Source organism: Scardinius erythrophthalmus, assembly GCF_964197995.2.
Source record: "Scardinius erythrophthalmus genome assembly, chromosome: 3".
Classification (NCBI taxonomy): Eukaryota; Metazoa; Chordata; class Actinopteri; order Cypriniformes; family Leuciscidae; genus Scardinius; species Scardinius erythrophthalmus.
This window is the reverse complement of record NC_138223.1, coordinates 38875863-38900426: the sequence shown is the minus strand read 5'-3', so window position 1 is coordinate 38900426 and position 24564 is coordinate 38875863. Positions and strand designations below refer to the sequence as shown.

Genomic DNA, 24564 nt, shown 5'->3' with positions numbered 1-24564 from the left:
AATAAGAGTACAAGAGAAGATTTCCATATCTATGGCATAATTGGAAAACTTTCACATATTTGAGACAGTTTCTGCGTTTGGAGCACATCCCTGAATGATGTGTCGAACCCCTATTGTTTTATTGTAGAGGAAATGTCTGCAAAATGCTGCTTGGTTGAACGGTGAATAAAAGATGGATTTTAAATGGCTTTTTTCTTCTTTTAGACCAGTCTCTGTCTCTTGTGCTCTCTGACTTCCTGTTTAAGCAGCCGGAGGCTAAGAGCATATAGCACATACTAAGATGGAATATAAATTACTTCCTGTTATTTTTTTTCCCCTTGCTGCGTCCAGACAGGTCATGAAAACCATGCCCTGATCTGTCATTTCACTACGGGTCTCATTTGTATTCATAGGTATTCATATGTAAATCATTCACACAGACAATGAAATGTGCAATAACAACTATTGACAGCGATTGAAATTTAGAGATATACAAATAGTTATCGATGCTAGAGACACTATTCAAAAGTGGGACTCTCATTCATGAATAAATCACGGAGACAAAATTTAGATAGGAATATTAAAAGCAGTGAAAGTCATTTGCACTCCTAATATGGATTAATTTAAATAACATCAAATCTTAACCTCATTAAATGAAATATAATTGAAAATATCAGTCACAATGTGTGTATCACTCATTTGCCGATGTGTGAGTGTGTGTGTTGCGGTATTAAACATTTAATTAATATTAAATGTGTACCTCAAAGAAAAAACATTTGTGTGTCAAGAAAGAAAAGAAAGACATTTCAGCATCTATCTAAAAAGATGAAAATGATTGCATGCTAGAAATACAAAGTTCTGTCATAAAACTCTAGATGGCGTAGGCTGAGAGGTCCTTAAAGGGAAAGTTTGCTCAAAAATAAAAATGTTGTCATCACCTACTCACCCTAAAGTTTTTCCAAAGCTGTATGAGTTTCTTTCTTCTGCTGAACACAAAAGAAGATATTTTGAAGAATGTCGAAAACTAGAGTAGAAGGTACCCATTGACTTCCATAGTATCCCCCCCCCCCATACTATGGAAGTCATTGGGGTCCATCAACTGTTTGATTAACCATATTCTTCAAAATATCTTATTTTGTGTTCAGCAGAAGAAAGAAACTCATACAGGTTTGGAAAAACTTGAGGGTGAGTAAATAATGACATTATTTTACTTTTTGATTTTAACTACCAATGAGCTCGCTGCTCAACTTTCAAATACTTGGCCAGCGTTTGCTGTAGCAAACCCTCCACCTTCCCCAGCTCCACCTGTATAGATCTGCTATACATGTAATTTACGTCGTTTTTTACAGCAGCAGCATGCATACTTGCTCACAACAGTGTGTCATGTATGTATTGGCAGTAGCAAGTCCCGTAATTGCTCTGCAGCAGCAGCAATAACCACCAACAACAGCATCACCAGCAGTGTAGCAGATCTATTCTGCCAATACCAAACACATTAATATTGGCATATCTATTAACATGCCAAACACTATGAGATTTAGCATCACATTTTTGGTATAAAAACCTACAAATACAAATGAGATCACGTTGATAATTTTTTATGTAAATGATAATCACCTCTGATTTCTCTGTGGAAGGACAAATATAGGTGATCAAATTTAGGCATAAAAAGAGGGCAAAACTGTCAGTGCCATTTAATTGAATTCAAAATTTAAAAGTTAAATATGTTGCGTGATCCATCATAATTTTTGCATGGTTTGATTTTTCTCTTCGTCTTTCAGTTGTTTATGAAAGAAATTAAATACAAATAAATGAATCAAATCTTGGGACGTAAATTAAATCAATCAATTAAATTTACCTAGCGAAGCATGGAATAAACAAATAGTGGGATGGACGTATTGCAGACATGGAGATGGAGACAGGGACCATGCATGGTTCCATGAGCAGATTATGTGCGCCGTGGCCATGCATCTCAATTAATATGCCAAATGTAAAATTGGTTTACTTGCACTTGACTGGGTTTTCCAATTTATTTGTGCACAGCATTACAGAGAAATGTTTAACAAATGTTTCTGGGATCTAATGAGTGTTTTGAACACACCCTTAACACATTTGCCCTCTTATATGTACCCATTTAAAGATTATCCTTGTTTAAAGACCATGTCTGAAAGGAACAAAATAGAAGCAGAAGAAGATATGATAGGGATTCTTCTTTTAAGCAATATCACAAAAGCAAAAATCCTGTGGCTGCAGGTAACGAAAAATCACAAACAAAGCTTCAAATAATATGAAAGCAATGAAGCAATGAATATTACATGTATTCAGAATAGCCCCGCACTAAAGAATACTTGAAAAATTCCTTTCCATTTCTTATCTAACTAGTAGTCAAACATTCTTTTGTTGCTTTTTTTTATGAAACTTCAGATATTTACACAACAAAATAATCTGGAGGCCATGAATGTTTAGTGAAGTGATCAAAAATGCTGGAGCTGGATGGCAACTAAAAAAAAAAAAAAAAAACGCTGGCAGGGAAAGAGTTAAAGGTATATTTCAAGAATAAAAATGAATACCTAAATAGGAGCATAGTAGTATACTTAAAGTGCAAAACTAATATATAAATAGTAAACCATAAGTATGATGTTATGTTCACTTAAATAAACTTACATTCAGTATAAAACTACTAAACTATTAGTTTACTTCAAACTGTACTTTCATAAACTAAAATATGTGCTATCAGTATACCTACACTTAAAGTATTACTTAAAAGTATACTTTTATACACTAAATTGGACCAATTTAGCGTATAATACTGAAATATAAACTTACAAGTATACTACTAATAGTACATTGATATCAGTACACTTACAACTTAAAAATATACTTGAACTTTCCTTAAGTATACTTAATAAAATTAATTTGAAGGATAGCCAGTTTAATTTTTGTAAGGGTTATCAATTATTAGAAATGTGTTTATGTGTTATTCTTAGCACTATACTATGTTATATAGCTAATTTTGTCCTTCATGACAACTCTGAGGGGGTGAATTTTTTTATAACTCATCCATTTAAATTATATTAAGCCTTAAAGTTCTGCATAATTAATGGCGTGACCACTTGAGTGACAGGTGGATATCCACTGCTTTCACTACTAGCCGTTTGTCTGCTGTCTGTTAGCCGTCACGTCACGTCACCAATCCCGCCTCTTTGACCATTTTCAGTTATCTGGGAGTGACGCTCTGCCAAGATGGCGACGGCCGGCTCTGCCCACTTTGGGCTTCAATAATGCTCTTTAGAACCCTACGAGTGACGTCAAGGACACTACAAACATATTTGATTACAGTCTATGGTTGCCACACAGGTATGTGTTTCCAATGAGCTTGGGTTTTTCATTTCAGTTAGGAAGCCTTTGTAGGAAGTAGCTAATTGGAAGTGCAATTTTTCTTCAGATGAAAAACAAGCATTCTCACAACAACATTTTTGTTATGTCTAAATACATATTGTATCTATGGAAGACAAAAGAATATATCTTCAAAAGCATTTCGGTCCATTCAATGAAAGTAAGTGGGGTCCAAAACAACATTGGACCTAATTCACTTCAATTGTATGAAAAAAAAAAAGGCTGAGTAAATGATGACACAATTTTCATTTTCATTCTATTCAAGTCCTCTTAAACATCGACAAACACGCATACACATGCTCTTGCAGACTCTACTGTCAATTTTTCATTTCTTTATCTTTTCCCTGCTGCTCCTCTCAGGGTGGGTCTGCATCTATCTGTCATTTCCTCAGTCTCTCCCTGCCTCCGTTTCCCCTGAGGCCGTCGCCAGATCAATGTTAGTGAATGACTAGCCTCCAGCACTTCCGCTGAGTCAGAAAGGTGGGAAAATATGGTGAACAGCGAGGCAGAAACCACCCCCTCTTCCAAAGAAGTTGTCCAACCGTCTATCTCTCCGTACCTGCAGCCTCTGTCAGAACCCCTCCCAGGATACAGCCTGGATAAACACAAACCGGGACAAGCGTCTGAGGTAATTTGTGTCATTGTGAGATGTTCCAGTCTGTTCGGAGTAAATCTGCACACACGCACAGGCTAAAGTCAGCCGATTCGTCTTCATTCATAACAATCTGTCATAACTTGGCCATGTCGAGATTTTCAGGGGAAAGAGTCTTTACCCCGTCTCCCTTCCCACTGCTTTGGGCTAAATGAAAACCAAACAGAGCATAGCGGCGTGTGTGTGTGTGTGTGTGTGTGTGCGTGTGTGTGGGCTAGCAACTACATCCACTGTAGTACGTCTCTCCATGCTTTGGAATTTCCATATGTCTCTGTGGTTACTCCTGCCATCCATCACAATTGTTCTCTAGGCAAGACAGCTGTCCTCGCCTCGGGAATATTCACAGCCCACCAGCCCATCAAATTACATCTAATTCCCTTTCAGTCAAGCCTGAGACTCCAAAGAGAAGTTCAAAACGGCCTCTGACCGTCGCCGCGAGGGAATTCGGGGGCAGAGTTGTTGTTGTCGGTGGCGGCAGTAAAATGTGACTCCAGTCGCGCTGCACCCTTTTGGGGAAGGTGAAAAAGTGTGGGAGTTAGAGGGAGTCAGTGACATTTAAGAATATTAGACCGGAATCAAATTTTCTTTGTGACAGAAGAGAGAAGGTCAACAATAGTGTGAGACATCATTAGCGCTTTGTTTTGGGAGGCACGGAAAAGGCATCAAGCAAACATCTATCTTCTTTCTCTGGTTTCTGTTTTATCTTTCACTTTTTTTTTCTCTTGTTCTGTTCCAAAGTGTAGTGAGCTGCCTTGCTGTCTGTGGTCTACATATGCAGATGCCTTATAAGTTAGCATTCTAACTGAAACTGATTTGGAACACTCTGGTCGTTGGCATGTTGCTAACAATGTGATTCTCTAACATGCTTAAAAATACATAGCATGCACAAATATTGTGTAAAATAGTTTACATTACATACTTTTTTTATCATTATTTTTTCAATATTGAATAAATACCCACAATATTGTCAACAATATATATTTTTTCTGTTATAAAAAGTGTATACGTATGCGCATTCACGCCATGTCGGAATTACTGCATGAGATTCTGACTTGTAAAAAGCATTCATGTCCTACGAACTCGTAATTCCAACTTGTAAACTTTGAATTTTCGGAGAGCTCCGACTTGTACCGCGTGAACGCTGTACCACCTGACCACTGCAGATTAAAAGAGTGTAACAGTCTGGCTCCAAAAGTAAAAAGTCCATACAATTTTTAACGATAACTTATAAACCTATAAAAACAGACCGACTGTGAGTTACGAGGTTGTTCATTTATGGTGTGTGCTTCTGCTGAAGCCGCCATCCTGCATTATTTTCAGCTAATTTAACAGTGGAATTCCTGGTGAAAAACTACATTACCCATGATGCTGCACAGAAAATTACACCAATCAGAAAAAAGCAACACGCTCCAAAATAGCTCTTTAGCTCCACCCACTCACATCACGTTTGTGTATATATATATACATATTTTGCAATAAACTTAAAATGTTTTTATACATATAATCAACATTTGTAAATGAGTAGTTTTATATTTCTCCATTTTTAATTTGATTATGCTGTTCGCAGTGCTTCATGGGATTGTAGTTTTTGTACCTTTGTCTTTTTGTCCAATTTTTTACAACTTTTTTGCTTCAAATCAAAGGTTTGTAGTGTTGTGATTCACCTCGTAGCTGATTGGCTTGGTTCATGGCTCATAACTCTCTCACAAAGATTACTTTAAATTCCCTATGGGAATAGTTAAAAATAGTTCCCAAACCAACACTGCTGAAAAGGGGGCAGTTGCCATAGAAACGCATAGAACCGCTCCGAATAGAACATCACGAATTCTCATCGTATAATTACGTAATTATGACATGGCGTAATTCCAATAATGAACTACTGTTAATGTCTTAGTGCAAGATCTGCAAAAAACATAGAGACATAACCCTTTAAAATATAGTAGCTAGCGCAGAGATGAATAATCATGCTTAATTATCATTAATAAGGCTTTTGCATTTATTAATAAGACACCCTCATTGGTAGTTGCTGCAAAAAAAAAAAAAAAAAAAAATGTTACACTCATTTGCATAAACCTGAATGCTACCAAACTTTGTTGCATTGCCAAACACTGGCTGCCACTCATGTATCTCCAATATTCACTGAAGATAGGTTTGCTTTGTCGTTGGAATTCTCCACTTGTATGAATGGCCCTTTAAAACGCTGCCTACACAGACAGCTCACTAGGTTTTGGAACATAGCCGCTGTCTGCATTTCTCCATCTCTCTCTTCACCTCTGCTCAGTTAACTGTCCCTTTGTAGCGACTGGCGACTCAGTTTGTACACGGCCAGTCTCCTGCATAATTAAACACAGCCAGTCTTTTGGGACGGTTTGTTTATGAGGGAGGCTCATTCCATCCCAGCTGTTGTGGTGCGGTACTAAACCTCCCCTCTGCAGATCCATCCGCAGACCTCCTGTTCTGTCCTCAGTCGATCCCTTATAATGTACATCCACATTTGGTGGGTGAAACATTGTTTATGGGGCTAATGTGCAGAGGGCAGCAGTAAAGTATTAGAAAAAGGAACTAGCGGACAGTGCTTTTCGCAAATGAGCTTATGCAGCAGTTTTGTGATGCTAATTTTTTGATAAAAGATGCAGACTACATCTGGCACGCTTGCGCCTGGGGCACTTTTTAAGGATGTCTGTTTTTAGCACTTTTTGTGTCCTGGCTGCCGTTACGGAATTGTGAGCCACATCATCAGAAGACAGCGAAACCGAGCGCAAACGCTAAGTGAGGAAGGGTGTGGGAGCTGCATCATATCAGTTTTCTGCCCACTTCACATTCTACGCTAGGGCTTTTGTTCCATGGGGGCCCACTTTGTTGGCTCACTTAAGGAAACTGGAGTGTAATTTATTTGATGTCGCATGGCATGTTGCCAGACGGTCTTGATATTCTCGTCTTTTTTACTCTACATCACCCGTCTCCGCTTCAACTGATAGCAAGCAAGTATAATAGAAACTGCATCACTACTGAGTGTAAGTGACACCTCCTGTAAATCAAGCTCCATAATAAAATAAAATAAAATAAAATAAAATAAAATAAAATAAAATAAAATAAAATAAAATAAAATTAAATTAAATTAAATTAAATTAAATTAAAATAAATTAAAATAAAATAAAATAAAATAAAATAAAATAAAATAAAATAAAATAAAATAAAATAAAATAAAATAAAATAAAATGTTGCCAGAGACAGACAGAAATGATAAAGATACTACCAATGCACTAATTATATATATATATATGTTTAAAATATATATGTTTTAATAATTTATATTTAAAAAATCCAATCATAGTCAATCATTTTGGGGGATTCATCCAATTAAGATGCTTTACTAAATAAAATCTTTGAATATTTAATGCCATTTAGTCAGAATAAAACTGCCTAAAATTAATAAATATTACATGACAAAATATTTAAAAAATTTAACAGATATTTTTGTCAAAACACACATACAAAACATATTTTCAATTTAAAACTCAATTTCAATCAAGATTTAAGCATTGATGACTATGGTTGACTATTGTGTCCACTAGATGGAAACATTTATATTTGGGTTTTCGCTTTTAAAAACTAGACTATGAAGAGAACAGAAAATGGCAATAAAAAAACAATAGACAATGAAGGTGGAAACAAAAACAAGGGATTTGTATTTGTACTAAACTATAAAATAAAAATAAAATAAGATAAAATAAGATAAAATAAAATAAAATAAAATAAAATTGAAATAAATTAAATTAACTTATTAAATTAAATTAAATTAAATTAAATAAATGTAAAAAAAAAAAAAAAAAAAAAAGAAAGATGCGCAATCCTCTACAGGTCAGCTGTAGTATAACCAAACAACCACTTGTCTAATGCCCACATAGTGGCCAAAGAAGTGCACATTAAAAGGCCAGAACACCTGACCATGTAACAGCAGGCAGAAAAGTAAGGCATACCACAGACTTGGATCCCGGACACAGCCTAGATCAAGCTATCTGTCTGCAGAGTAAGTATAAATGTGGCCTCTGTGGTGTGTATAGCTCTGTGCATTCCCTGTAGCTTATACGTGCCAATCAAACCCAACTCTTCATTACTGTAAGGTCTGTGTCCTGTTGTGACTGTTTCCAAACCTTAGCGGTCAAATGATGTCCCTTGGCAATTGGATATCTCTTTCTTATCAGCTATGAGTCTATAAAGTGCCTGCAGCCTCATTATCAGCTCATAGTTTGGTAACCGTTCTCATTCTAATCCTCCATCATGCATTCGCTGTGTTTGTAAAGATGAGAATCAAACTTTGGCCTTAGACCAAGGCACACAACAAATCATAATAAATAAAAGTGTCAGCTTAGCTTAGTTATAATGATGACTAAAGGTCAGGATTTCTTTACCTGTTCAGGACTTGAGGAAGGAGGAGAGAACATGGCCATCTTATGCCAGAAATCTAGAAACATTATTCTTTAAATTATTCTTAATATAACTAGAGACGCACCGATACAAATTTATCTGCCGATACTGAAAGTTTAAAATTTAACATTAAATTTTGTCTGCAAGCTGTGACATTGATATAAATAAAACAGAAACCAAAACTTTATTGTCTTAAATTAACTATGGCTAACAATCAGATCCAGCTATCCATCTTTGATCCACAATGTTTGTGTGTGAGTTGTTTGGAGTGGTTTTACAATAAACAAATTGATATGGTGCAGCTAAAACACGCACAATACTTCATCGCATTATCCCTGGATAACTTTTGATTCACTATACGTCCATGTTGTTTACATTATATGCACTTACGTTCCAAACTGAATCCACTGTTCCCTTAATGCTGGGTTCTTTCCAACTCTTAAATAAATCAGAATACATGAAATAGCATTAGACATCCCCTTTAAGGAAAATGAAACCTCTCCCAACTTGCTGTAAGCTATAAAAGGAACTCTCTCATTTGGGCCATAATATTGAAGGTTACAAATAATAACAGAGCTAATACATACATATATATATATATATATATATATATATATATATATATATATATATATATATATATATATATATATATATATATATATATATATATATATATATATATATATTTTTTTTTTTTTTTTTTTTTTTTTATTTAACCTTTATTTAACCAGGAAAAGTCCCATTGAGTTACAGTAACTCTTCTCCCAGGGAGTCCTGGCCAAGATAGGCGGCCAAAAAGTTGCAAAGAAAAAACATTAAAAAGACAGGACAAAAAATTACATACTACACAACACAATCTCTATACATAGAGTATACATATACAAACAAGACATTTTGTTTAAAGGGTACATAGTTAAAAACAATTACACCGTTCAGTCAAAGTTGACTTTAAAAGGTTTTTAAAAATATTAATAGATGGAAGTGATTCTAAATTTAAGGTGTTTTGGAGTTCATTCCAGACATTTGGTGCATATGACGAAAAAGCTTTTTTACCAAATTCTGTTTTTGTTGATGGAATAATTAATAATATTTTTTTTGACGATCTTGTTCTGTAAACACTATTTTGGTAAATAAGTAAATTTGAAATGTAAATAGGTAATTTACCCATTAGTGCTTTGGCAATAAATATCAATAGATGGAATTTTCTTCTGAGAGAGAGGGAGGGCCATTGTACAGTTTCATACAGAGTGCAGTGGTGAGTCCTAGCTGTTGCATCTGTAATGAAACGTAAGGCAGAGTGATATAATACATCTAATTTTTTTAATAAAAATGAGGTAGAGTGCATATAAATTAAATCACCGTAATCCAAAACTGTTAAGAATGAACTCTGCACCAACCTTTTCCTTGCTGAGTAAGGAAAGCACCTCTTTAATCTAAAATAAAAACCTAACTTAGGTCTGAGTTTTTTTAAAAGGCTCTCAATATGGACCCCAAAAGACAATTTATCATCAATCCAAATACCTAGGTATTTGTAAGAAGTCACTCTCTCTATTGGAGTACCACTTTGTGTTAAAATAGTGAAATCCATAGGAGAACGTGAACGTGTAAAGACCATTAATTTAGTTTTTTTAGCATTTAATACCAACTTTAATCCTACCAAAGATTTTTGTACCTGACTAAAGGCAGAACAAAAATCTAAATATATATATATATATATATATATCAGTAAATAAGCCCCTCTATACTGTTTTTTAAAGCTAACTAATGAGGTAAATGCAATTTTACGTGACAGTTCACAATGTTTTATAGAAGTCTTTTCACTGTTGAAACATTAAGTGATCACATGAGATGATTAATTTCAGTAAGTTGTACTGTATTTTTCAACATAACTTTTAATGTTCATGCATGTTCTTTCATGCTATAACTTGTATTAAAGTGGAAAAGACTCGCTTTGTGTTGCCGCTTGAACTGAGGCACTACAGCGTTCTGTCACTTCATATTTAAGAGCGTCAAAATGTCATTTATTGTTTGAATTTTGTGATAAAATGGACAGAATTTGAAAGCTGAGACTTTGTTGCTTATCAGAAGTAACAAAGCACAAAGCTCTTTGCGATTATTGGATGGGAGGGACGCTACAAATACTGTTTGGTGTAGGGAAAAAACACAGACCTGGCAACACTGGCTTGAACTACAGGTGATTCATACGGTTAAATAGGCCTGCTTTAACATTGCCATTTTTTTTAACTGTTAATGCGGTATTGTTGCATTAACTTTGACAGTTCTAAATTCAACACCAGAGACTTTTTCTTCACACACAGTAGCACGTTTTTCTGCCCCTTTTGATTGACAGGATACAATCGACCCTGATGATCAGCTATATTTAAACAATCGGCCGTTTAGTAGTGTCAGTTTAGTCAGAATGTTCAGTCAAAAATGTGAATATGTGACTTAGAATCATCAGGCATATTTTCACTTTTGAGCCAAGTGGAACTTAAATGAACAAATCGAGAAAAAAATAAATGAACACATCGAAAGCAAAACAAACATCAAAGCAAAACAAACATCAAAGCCAAACAAACATCAAAGCAAACCAAACATCAAAGCAAAACAAAAAGCAGACAAAACAAGCAAACAAAAGCAAAACAAAATCAATTAAAATGTCACAGTTGGGTCAGGATTTAAATTAACACTTATATTCACTACTTTAAAGTAGTGAACAACTAAGTTTTTTTGTTTTGTTTATTTAGTCTTCTAAAAGAAGAAAAATAAATAACAAAATAAAAAATAATAGCAAACGTTCAAAATATGTTAACATTGCTATTTATTAGACAAAAACTGAAAGTATGTACAATTGACAATTTCTTAAAAAAAAAAAATGTAGCTGTGACTAGCTCAAGAGAACATGGAGATCCTCACACAAATGTTTTTTTTCTTCAAAAGATCAAGTTTCTCCATTGACATTTTCTTTCCAGATACCTTCTAATATCACATATAAAACAAGAACTAAAATGTTAACAGCGAGATGCAATTGATAGATAATATAAAGCAGTTTGGTATACAAGTGGAGCTTTCAATGTCGTTTACTAGGGTGATCTTTCATTAACTGGAAGCTTGAAAGATATTGGAATGTATGGCATCTATGGCTTTATGTAATGATTCTCATTAATAACACCATCTCATCAGCACTCCAGCAGATCCCCTTAATGTTTTATTAATGCCGTAATCTGCTAGAGGGTGGAATGTTTTATAGCTATTCCAAACACACAGAAACCAAATTGGATATCTACAAACTAACATGCAATTATGTAATCAGTGTTACATCAATTCAATCTTATGTCTTCATGTCTTCAGTTCAATAGAAGTGATCGCTATTTATTTACTGACATGCAAAAGTGGCACTAAAATATAATTTGCGTTGAAGTGTGAAATTGAGTTATTTTGTTCTTTCACTTAAACAAAAACTGCTTATTATATTGACTTATACAAGTGATACTACATCTATTTTCTGTTTATTTCGTACTAAAACCAGTTCTCATCTTCATAAACCCCAAAGACTCTGCAATGACATTTCCGCTCATGGAAACCAAAGCCAACTGGTCATTGGCACAATTTTAAGCTCATTGGCTTATTGCCATCAGATCATTGCAGGGATGTTCGGAAACTCTTCCTCCACGCATGCGCTATTCATTTGAAGTTCAGTTTACTGAGATGGGCGAGGAAAACAGAACCAAGGCCAGGACCTTGGACTCTGACCTTTCGACCAGCCGAGGAATTCAGCCTGCAGGTAGAAGAACTCTGGTGGGTCTCTCTAGGTTTAAGAAAGATAATTCAAAGGTACCTCAGCTGAAACCTTAACCTTGGTGTTCGCAAAACCCTCTTCTCTGATAAGGCTCTGTATTTCATGAAAAAATAAAATATATTCCTCTGCATTTACCTTGTTTGTTGCGCCTTGTTTATTTGCTCTCTCGCTTTATGTAACCTCAGCCAATCCATCATCCACGGTTGGTTTTTCTGGCTTTCTTCTCACCTGTGTTAGGTGCACCATATGGCACATACAAGTAAATGAGTACAAATCTGCATTTGTCTTCATTGCACATGTTCTTAGCTGGCAATGCAGTGAAAGCAACATTCTGCTCCAACAAATTGAGATGGCTGTTTTGCTCTCCCTCCAAAAAACTATTTATTTAGCAGATCACCAGAGGTACTTTTTCAAAATGCCTGTTTATATATTGTGTTACAGTGTCTTTATGTGTGAAAATTGCTAAGGATGTCTTTGTAGCATGGGTACAAAGAAATCCGTGAAGAAGGGGCGTAATAATTTCACACGGCTAAAAATGCTGCAAAGTTAGTTGGAAACGGGAAATAACCAAATGTTTTCGTCTGCCAAGAGACTCTCCACTGAGTGACAGCTCATCCGTCAGCATATGTTAATGCTTAAAGTGGAAGTTGATGGTCATTTGAGTCATTCTCATTTATATCTTGTGACTTCAAAAAGCTTAAAAGACAATCGGCTAAATCTGAGAATAAAAAACACTAAGAAATGATATTCACAACACACTAAACATGTATTTCCAAGTGAAAGAATATTCAGAGGGAAATACTGTAGGACAGGATTTGATTTCATCAACTGGGATTTTATTGGATTTGAGAAGTACGCTATGATGTTAAAGGGTAATATTATATTATGAGTGGAGTTCACATCCAAATAATCCTTAATGCCGGATATGGGCGGCACTATGAATGGGCTTCTGGGGATTAAGTGGTTCATGTAAAACTATTTTCTTAACACACAAGCCAGCCAGCATTACATTTTTTGGAAAATTCTGTTTTTTTTTTTTCCTTCACATACAAGACTGCATTTTAACAGCCTTCTAACTTCTAAACACACTTTTAAACAACCAGCGAGCCAAAGACATAAAACTGTCATTACCGAACAATGGAGTACAGAAAGCCGAAAGCAACTACATGTCAATGTTTTTTGTTTGTTTGTTTATTTTTTCCCTTAATACAGCGTTCTAAAATGCATGTGGTTATAAAAAAAACGTTGGAATGAGTGAGGCTGAGAATAAGGTCAATTTGGCCTTTTCTAAATTGAATTCCAGTATTAATTAATGATTTGCTACCAAAAATGATCCCACAAAGATGTAAGACTGCAGCATGTATTATCAAGCATATTTAATCAAATGATGCCCTTTAATATTCACAGAGGTCTGACCCTACAACTGTTTCTGACCGCAGCCATGATTACATAAACAGAAGAAAAAAATTATTATAATAATAACATGCACTGAAAAATCATGCACAACAAGGAGATGGATGGATGGATGGATGTTTAAAAAAAACTATTTTCTATTCTTTCAAAATTAACTTCTGAACTTCTTGGAAAATCAAAATTTCTCTTTTCTATGACCTCAAGTACAATGTAACTGAACAACAATTACATCAAAGGAAGGTATCACTGATAAATTGTTCATCAGTCACATTGTAAATGTCAGCGGGTTCAGGCCATTTAATTATGAATAGATACACAAAGAACATATTTGTTTGCACTGCCGTGATATTTCAGAAGGCCTGTGTTCCGTATCTGCTCCGTAACCTAGAAAGATTACTGGGAGCATGTAGGACAAAATTTAAAATGCCACTTAATTCAAAGTCCCATCAGGGGGATACGGCACGCATGCAGACAAGCATCGTTTCACCTCTATTGAAACACACCAAAGTCGGCTGCGATGCTCTCCGTACACTAGTCCCGGGAGCTAAATGGGATTAGTTACGCTGCAATTAATCCATAATTGTTTTTTTGTCTTCTTCAAACAGAGATCTTTTGTGTTGCAAACAGGCTTTTGTTTCTTCCAGAAAATGTAATTGCATATCTCTGATCACCTAATTTATGAACGGTGTTGACTTTGGCATTGACGATGTCCTTACTTGTACAAACTAAAGGATGGAACTAATCGCAGAACCTGATAAAATTCACAGCTAGAATACATTTCTCCCACATCATTTATTCCTTGCACTGTTTTGTTTTGCCTTTATTCAGCCAGATAAGATTATGTAAATCAGTGTGTTTTCTGAATGCCCCTTGAATTTAGATACTTTTGGCCAATAATTCAGTGCACAAAAGATTTATAGATTTATGACAGAATATGCTAATCAATGACTAGAAGATAGTTAACTCCACATCAGCTACATAAATTCATCAACTATCCTGTTGCATTCATGTCACTTCTTCTTGAGTCTCTCCTTCTTTGTCGGACTAAAAGTTTTTGAAATTTTCAGAGCATGTCTGTGTGAGGTAATCAGAGCTGCTAACACACACAAGCTTGTGAGGCTCCGCCCTCTGTGCCGGGAGCAGCAACTCATTTGCATTTAATGGGACACACACAAAAACGGCCCGTTTTGCTTTGCATATTAACACGTTATAAAAAATTTCTGTGGGTAATTTTGAGCTAAAACTTCACAAACACACTCTGGGGACATCAGAGACTTATTTTACATCTTGTAAAAAAGGGCATTATAGAACCCCTTTAAACTGTATTTCATGTAGTCCTTTAGTAATTTTGTTCATGGTTTTAAAGGATAAAAAGCCATTAAGCAGCATTTCCATGTCATAATCTGCCTAATTTGGTTCGATTCTATCAAGTGATGGATGAAATACAAAAATATCAAGGACGTTTGCATGGACATAAGTCTGTTGACATCACCAACAAATGTTGTAGATGTCAAGTGTTTACTCCTCCCTTTAAAAGTTGATAAGCCAATTAAAATGTATATCCGAACACAATAATGTAGGCAGTTACATTTTATAATTTGCATTTGGCCTTGTTTTTCTCTGCGGTCTGCAACCCTGTTAAAAAAGACCTATGACCCATTTTTGCATTGTAACCCACCAGTTGAGAACCACTGATATAAAGCATTAGTGTGAGAGGAATTTAGTTTACCGCACTTAAAGTCAAATGAAGGACAAATAAACAAAATGCAGCTCATTAAAACAAGGATGTTTCATTAAGACAGGGATATGGCCACATGCCTTTGCCATCTAACGGAAAACAACATGAAGAAAAATCATTCTATCAGATACTGTCTTGTTAGAGGGCATATAAACCTTCCTTCCAGACGTCTGCACTCAAAACAAGACACTCTGAAACAGCACAAACAACTGAATGTAAACCATTGCATACTGAACACAAAGGTTGAATCTTTCCTTTGGCTAAGCTATAGTCCTTTTTTATCATACTTCAGGCATTCGTTAACTAGTTTTTGGCAACCATAAACAATGACATCTATGTACTACCTGTACTGCTTTTATTTGTATGTGCGTGAGTGTGTGTGCATCATGTCTCTAATGTTTGGTTTTTCCAAGATGCAGGATGTACTTGGCCATGATTCCTTGTCCAATTTGTCTTCTGGTTTCCATTGCAGTCTGTTAGCCTTTCCATTCATCTCAATGGCAGTTGCTCAGGTGGCATATATACAGAAGCAGCACTGCATTTGATATTAACATTTGTTTTCAGAGAAAGTATCTTTAACAAGTATGTATTTTGGCATTGTGCAATGGCATATTTTGTCACTTTTGTAAGTATAAACAAGTTAAAACAAGTATAAACAAGTACGCAAATCTGAAAAAGAAAACAAATTGTACATAAGATAATCTAAGTGTTGCTTAAGTAAATGTATCTTGTTTCTGTACTGTAAAAAATGTTTGTAAGATTACAGAAAAATACTGTAAAAATACTACAGTAGAAACCTGTTAATTGGTTAACTGTAAGTTACCTTTTTGTACAGTAAAACCTATTACCATATCATTTAATTTACAGTGATTATATTTATTTATGTATTTATACACACACATACAGTACATATGTGACCCAGGATCACAAAACCAGTCACATGTCGCACGGGTATATTTGTGGCAATAGCCAAAAATACAATGTATGGATCAAAATTATTGATTTTTCTTTTATGCCAAAAATCATAAGGATATTAAGTACAGATCATGTTCCATGAAGATATTTTGTAAATTTCCTACCGTAAATATATAAAACATTTATTTTTGTGAGTGAATGCAGCACAATCGCGAACATAAATGTAGAATTTTAAAGGAGATTTTCTCAATGTTTCGATTTTTTTGCACCCTCATATTCCAGATTTTCAAATAATTGTATCTCGGCCAAATATTGTCCTATCCTAACAGACCATACATCAATGGAAAGCTTGTTTATTCAGCTTTCTGATTATGTATAAATCTCAATTAAAAAAATGGACCCATGTGACTGGTTTTGTGGTCCAGGGTCACATATTTGTCAGTTAATGCATCAAAGTTTTTGTGCATGTGAGAGTGTGTACTGTATATGTCAAAATATGTGCGAATTAGAATTATTGCAATACATCTTTCCAAGCATGGCCCAAGAGGAAGTTATGAAGAGATGTTGGATTAATTTGATTGCATATCTACTGGCAAAGCACATCCTGCAGAGACGACATCTGACCATATGCTGTAAAAGAGTGTCTAATATTCTCATACGTATTACTAATACCTTTAAGGTGACTATTCCCCCCCTCCCATAATAGACTGAAAAGACTTGTAGCAATAAATAATGTTAAAAATACAGATTCAGAAAATGTATACACTGTCTCTCTAGAGTGCATTTCCTCAACTGCCATCATCCCCTCACAACCCACCTCTATTCCACCCCCAACCTTACATTTATTCTTCCATTGATGAATTTAACAGTGCCTCACGGAGCAGGTTTTCCATCCTCATTAACCTCTCAGTGCTGGCATACCTCAGGGCTATGTTCTCGGCCCTATATCTTTCAGTCAATACACCCACTCAATGGTACATCTCCGCATTTCTCTCTCCTCCACCTACCCAAATGACCTTTACTTACCACAGGCTAACCACAGATGGTCCAAACTACAGGCTGTCAATTAGACATACTTCTTCCTCTGAGTCTCAGTATGCTGAATTAATGGTCTCCAGCCTTTCACACATTCTGAACCCGATGGTGGAGTGTCCAACATATTTTTCATCTCCTCAGCCCACATTGTCTTGATTTGTGTGTATTCTAGTGTATAGTGTAATTTACTTGAACTCAAAATTAACTAAATCTGAAAACGAATGATGCTAGACGTTCTCTCAGGAATAGCTTTTCTCAGCAATTTTTATGATGAAGTTCTTCATCATGAAAAAGTAATAAAATACTTGTGTTTGTAATTGTGGCTTTTTTGCAATAACATTCATACATTTTAAGTTTGATTTAAGTGTGTGCATACCTTTTGGGGTTACTGTAGTCCACAGGTAGGCAGTTAAAAAAATATTTTTTTTTTAACCACATAACAGCTGATTGATCTCTAAACCCTAAAAAAAAACATTATGCAATGTTAATGTGCTTTGATTTGATTTGTAGCATAGAGCAACAAGCTTTATATGCATTCAAATGTAAGCTACATTTATGCTTTCAGAAACTTAACAAGAACAACAGAATTAGAGGCTATTGCATGTCTAGCCGTGCATTCAAGATAATGCCAAACGTCTGTCCTATAGTCTTTGAGTCAATCTCCCTGGGAGAAAATCTGTAAAACTGTTCATCTGCAAACTGCAATGCTTTGGATTTAGAGCTTCAAGCTGGCTTTTTGTAACCAGCTTCCTCCAATCCATGCCAGGAGGAAAAGCATTGGAAACTGCAGCCCAGAGCAGATGGAAGTGACAGCATTACACATGCATTTCTACAAAGGTAAAGTCACTGAATTTGGGGACAGACGGTGGGAGAATGTCATTCAACCTCAGGTCTCCAAAATAAAGAATTAAGTGATTAGTGAAGATTTTTTTTGTTTTTTTGTTTGGTGAATATCCAAATTTCTTTCCACATGGTAACAGACTGACAAATCATGTGAATATTGTGTGATTTCTAGTGGTGAACACCAGGCTGGGATGGCCTATGAGGGGTGCCCGACCTGATACATCCACCTACATCTGGCAGTCAATGTTATTAACCAAAATTCCAGCTGTTTTTTAGTGGATATCAGATGCAGAAGCTGGGAATCAAAAAGTTATTCCTAAGCAGATTGGACGTTTGGGAGCTGCGCACATTGATTATTGCCGTTGCTTTCCAACGCTAATGACAACCGCAACGACCACTCAGTAAAAACAACCATTTTCAATGCCTGATCACCACTCAATTTAACTCAATAATGAAATGAAAACCTATTCAACCTCAATTCTGTCATCATTTGCTCACCCTCATGTTGTTCTAAACCTGTATGACTTTTTTATGTGGAACTCAAAACAAATTAAAGTTCATTTTGTCAAGGATTCTTTTTTTCCGTACAATGAAAGTCAGTGGGGTTTCGCTAACGCTTTGGACCCTATTGACTTTTATTGTACTAATAAATGCAGCTATTTAACTCATTTCTCGACTCACTGCTCTGATTTAAAAGCAGATTATATATGGTTTTATTAAAGGTCTAAAACAAAATTTAAAATTTTGAGTTGGCAAATCAAATTGTAGGCACCCATCTAAATATCCCCCCTTTCCTCTATACATTATTATTATATACATTTGGCATTTACTGTAAGGTGTAAAGTATGAACACTTAAGGTCGTGCGGGTACCATGTTCTCAGACTAAGACTCAGATGAAGCAGAAATTATAGAGGCATCCATTTGTATCCCACTTTAATGAAGTGACTAAACACCGCCTCGGGCTTGGATCTGAAGAGAACAGTAATGAATCCATTACATGAAAGGAAAAAATAATAATTTTACACGAAGCTACGAGACCCAGTGCCTTTTCATGCCTAAATGCACTTCAGGTCCTGCTTGCACAAAGTAGATAAGGAGTTTTCTATGGCAGTACGTTCTTGCTACATGACGCATAATTGTTATATTCCAAATGGTTCATGCAAGGGCTTGTTAAAATTAAATTTAACACCAGCAGAAATGTTTATAGAAAAAAAAAAAACTTGGGGCTTTTGCAAACTTTGTAAGTGTGGTGCATGCAACAATAATACAGTAATATCATTCATCACGGTTTTCATCAAAACATAATCTGAAACATTCAACTGCAACCCAGGGTCATTTCTGATAAGCTTTTGGTATCTTGCATCCATAGACGCTAATCAAATGTTTTCCTTCCCATTCATCAAAGATGCCGAGGGTCAAATTTTCCCTGCCTTATTCTACCCAGAGGAAAAGTGTATCGCTCAGAATTGTCATTTAGTATAGTATAGAGTTTTATTTAAGTATCTTACTATTTAACAATTTACTATTTAACTTTGTCTGATGTTTGCTCTCATAGGCCTTAGGCAAAAAAAAATAATAATAATTGAACAGAATTTCCACTGAACAGAATTTCTACTATTAGCGATAAACTCTAATACTGAGAATATTTTAGATAAGGAAAAAATCTGGACACTTAAAAAAAAGAGCAAATGTTACAGGAACATTTTTATTATCCTAGGCTCATTAGAAAGCGCTCAGGGAGTTTTCCACTGAAAGGAAACACAGATGGCTTTAGAAATTGATGTGCTTACAAACAAATGGGCCATGAACATTGTGGTCTCAAAGAACGGTATATATCCCTAATGCTGAGAAAGATGGTGTAAAAAAAACATTTCACATCAACCCATGCAAAAAATTCCACATATGATCATTTCAAGGGTTTAAAAGCGTTCATAAGTTTCCATTCAGGCGTAGATTGGTTTATGCAGATTAGTGCTGGTATATGTTTCCATCCACCTATTTGTATGCGCATTTTGGGATATCAAAAAAAAAAGAAAGAAAAAAAAAACGCTGATTGGAAACGCCAAAATGTGCATAAATCCTAAAAATACGCATAAAAAACTTCTGCGCTCAATTGAGGCAGATACTTTTTTATCCGATAAGAAGACATGACCCTACGTCTCAATGTCCAAACTATCCATCCTAAACAGTATGTGAGATTAGAAAAAGTGTGTCCCAAAGCATATGTTAAAAAGAGGATGCCTGTTACGACCTGTGTTTATGTTTTTCTATTTCTCCGTGTTCCTCTTCTCTCCCTTGTTTTGTCTGATTTCTAATAGGTTGTCCAATGATGGGGTGTAAGAAAGCCATTGGTTGTCCAGTCGGGGCGTGATCTTTATAAGGACGCAGCTGGAACTCGTCTGGGAGCTCATTGTTGGTTCGGTCGTACTCGGGTTGAGAGCTCCGGAATCCCTCCTCCGGCCGATGATCAAATTTGAGTGTGAAAAAATTCTAAATTTCAAGTGAACGTGCAACTTTTTGTAACATCTGAAACCGTTTCCCCCATGTCTAAACAACATATCCTAAAAGTGTGGAGCGTAGGGGTGTCCTGCCTTGTTTATTTTGAAATTGGTTTGAGCTCTGTTTTTTATGGAAGCTTGTTTCCGCCACAAAATAAAAAAATAAAAAGGTAGTTGCGACTTTTTATCTCACAATTGCGAGTTTACATCTCGCAATTCTGACTTTATTTCTCAGAATTGCGTGATATAAAGTCAGAATTGCGTGAAATAAAGTCAGAATTCTGACTTTATATCACGCAATTGCGAGATATAAAGTCAAAATTGCATGATATAAAGTCGCAATTGCGTGTTATAAAGTCAGAATTGTGAGATATAAACTATTCTAAGGTAAAAAAAAAAGTCCGTCTTTTTTTTTTCCCTTAGAATTGGACTTTATATCTCACAATTCTGAGAAAAGATGTCAGAATTGCGAGATATAAACTCGCAATTATGTGTTATAAAGTCAGAATTGCGTGATACAAAGTCAGAATTCTGAGATATAAAGTCAGAATTGCGTGATATAAAGTCGCAATTGCGAGAAAAAAAGTCAGAATTCTGACTTTATAAGACGCAATTGCGACTTTATATCTCGCAATTCTGACTTTATATCTCAGAACTCTGACTTTATATCTCAGAATTCTGACTTTATTTCACGCAATTCTGACTTTATATCTCGCAATTCTGAGAAATAAAGTCAGAATTGCGAGATGTAAACTCGCAATTGTGAGATAAAAAGTCGCAATTATCTTTTATTTATTTTTATTTTGTGGCGGAAACAAGCTTCCATAGTTTTTGGCAGGGAGTTAGGTAAGTTAAATGTATTTTCTTTTGTTATTGGATTAGGTTATTAATTCTCTCCTCTTTTCTTTTTTATATTTGTTTTGTTTGTTATTTTGGCCTTTGGGACGACACCCTGAAGAGATGCTCTTTATTTCACTTGTTATTCCTTAATAAATGTATTACTTTTTTGCTTAGATTTGTGTATGTGTTTGATTATCGACCGGAGTGATTTGTTGCTGGAATTCCATAACCGCACTACTTTATTTATTACGCCTCTTTAGAGTTTCCTATATTCCCCTAGAGTCGGGCGTAATAATGCCAGAAGTCCCTGGATGGTCTACTATTTTCGAAGTGTGGATCCGTGCACACTCTAAAGGCTAATATTGCCCACAACCCACTGCGCTTTGGAGGAGGAACTACAAACGCGTGTAAAAAGTGTTAAAAAAAACTACAAAACACGGCGGATATGCGCAACCAACGGTGAGAGGTTCAGATTAAGGTTTGAGTGACTAATCAAAATTTTACCTGATAAAAAAAAATATGTATTTAATGTTATCCGTGTTATATTCCATCTGCAATATCAATGTGGACTTTTATAAATATCCGCTAGGCCATTAACTTTTAAGCATCATTATTAGGGGAGTAACGATTCATCAACTACATCGATGTATCGATTTATATTCCTATGATCCAACTACATCGATCTGTGCTCGGCAAGTTGGCCTTCCGGACGACATTTATCGATCTAACATCGTTTTAAAAGGCAATGAATCGATTGTATCGATACTAGGAAATAACGCATTGGATTTAAGCACGTCAGACTTTATATGGATGTTTTTTCTTAGCACTTTTAATGATAAAGGCGTTAAACGTTACTCGATTCATCGCCATGCCTGACGCGCCAGCAGCAGCGCAAAGACAACAAGCAGCGCAAAGTCTCTCACCTCAGAAAAATGGACTTTCCTGTCCTCTCAGCCGCTATACTGCACTCTTCAATTGCACGCACAAATGCGACGGAGCGTGCTGTAGGCCTATATCGCTTCACTATATATAAAGCACAAAATAAACTACAAGCATTCAATGTCATTGCATTTTAAATTCGAAAAAAAAAAAAACGTTTTGTCCAGATTCAGTATCTGCGGTCAGATGATGTTGTCAGGCTATATGTCCGTGTCATTATTCTACCATTATTTTCATAACTTGTAACAATAAAGTCTCTCACCTCAGAAAAACGAAATTTCATGTCTGATACTGTGCTCGTAGTGTGCACTCTTTAATTGCACGCGCAAATGTGCCGGCGCGCGCTGTATCACTTCACTAAAGCGCAAAAGAAATACGAGCATACAATGTCGTAAATAAGTTACGAAATAAAAGTAAAATACCAATAAATTATGTTATTGGTATGTCATGTGTGTTGCTATTTATCAGGAGCAGTTTCCATGTTTCTTTACCAGTTCTTCTAAGTATTGTGTATCACCATTGTAGCCTAATTGTTGTTTGTTTCCAAATGCCAAGGGAATAATCGACAATTATGATTGTCATAATCGTGCAGCCCTACTTTATTCAAATAAAATGTGAATGCATTTGACATTAATTGTTGTTTACTTGTTTGTTTATATCCATAATTAATTGATACCTGATTCCCTTACAAGAATTTTTGGCAAAAAAGTCACTGAATCAATTTCAAGTCACTGAATCATTTCGGATCGTATCGTTCTAAATGAACCAATATCGTCCTTGAATCATATCGACAACCACGAATCGCGATACGAATCGTTGTTAAAAACGAATCGTTACACCCCTAATCATTATGCATACTTTATATGAGTCTCCGACTGAAAGACCCACGACTGCAGATCAACGTGCTTCTGCATTTATCTCCGATACGGTAGGAAATCAGATTTAATGAAATGTGGAGGATTTTAACTGTGACAAGATGATTGACAGGCCAGCTTTTGGTGACAGGATGCGACAGAGAGCAACCGTTAAAGGAGAACTCGGCAACTCTAGCGAACTCTAGTCACTTCTTCGCTGATTTTCCCTTTTGTTGTCACATGTTTTCCACACGAGCTCCCCCTACAGCTGTGGGGGGGCGTATATTTCACAACACGGTCGTAAAAGACTCACTTGCGGCGGCCTCCTCCCCCTCTCTACCGCTGCTCATGTGCGTTTGTTTTGATCGGAGCAAGCCAACTGTATCATGTGGAGCTATGTCTACCGAGGTGGGTAATCTGGTAATACATCATACATGCGTGTGTGTTTATGTTGAATTGCCGTAAAGCGATTCGTGTTTCGCGCTCGTTCTTGTTCTCTTTCTCGTTCTCGCTTCTCACGAGACTTCCAATTTCTATTTTGCCGGGACGGTAGTCCCCAAGTTGCAAGGTTGGTTTTCCGCCTGGGAACGCTGGGGGGAGTGGGGAAAGTCACCAATATCACCAAACAGGTTGTTTAACCATCCAAATGATTTCTAGACAGTTTTATTAAGTTAAAAAAGTTACCAAGTTCTCCTTTAAAGAAGCATTTGTATGACGTGATAGTATGTCCAAAAGTTTGTCTACTTTTTCCTACACGCTCAAAAGTATCTAATTTATCTTCACAAAAGCAGTACATACTTTTAGGGCGAAGAATTGAGACGCAGGAATGCACTACAATGTAAACACATACCGAATAAATCCCTCTATGCGAAAAAAAACAAACAAAAAAACTCATGCGACTTTGTCCCAACAGTGGATGTGATTGGATAACTGGACTAACCAGCGGACCGATTTCATCGCACACTATCTCAAATGTTGGTTTGATCATTCTGAAATGCCTAAGCCAAAGTCTGTCATCAAAATTATTTAGTTTAATTCCCTCTCAGTAACGTCTCAGTAATGTCATGCTTGCATTCCCAAACACTATACTTTAGCATCCGAATGCAAAATAACATGTCAGCGTTTATTGTGTTTTGTCTGCTCGCTCTGCAGACGCAAGTCATTTATAATGGAGAAAAAAAAAAAAAACACAGTGGTTTCCCCGGTTGCAGCAACTTCCATTAGTTTCTAG

General features: G+C 35.9%; 1 protein-coding gene across 1 annotated transcript in view; it reads right to left on the bottom strand.

The window, feature by feature from the left end:
* Window positions 1-24564, bottom strand: part of sorcs3a (sortilin related VPS10 domain containing receptor 3a) — a gene marked incomplete at its 5' end in the record, with an annotated part of 250852 nt that overhangs the window by 184716 nt on the left and 41572 nt on the right. Inside the window, 2 exons of the mRNA XM_081360716.1 lie at window positions 3935-3970; window positions 4455-4533. Of these exons, the coding sequence (XP_081216842.1) occupies window positions 3935-3970; window positions 4455-4533 (115 nt within the window). The remainder of the gene's footprint in view (window positions 1-3934; window positions 3971-4454; window positions 4534-24564) is intronic.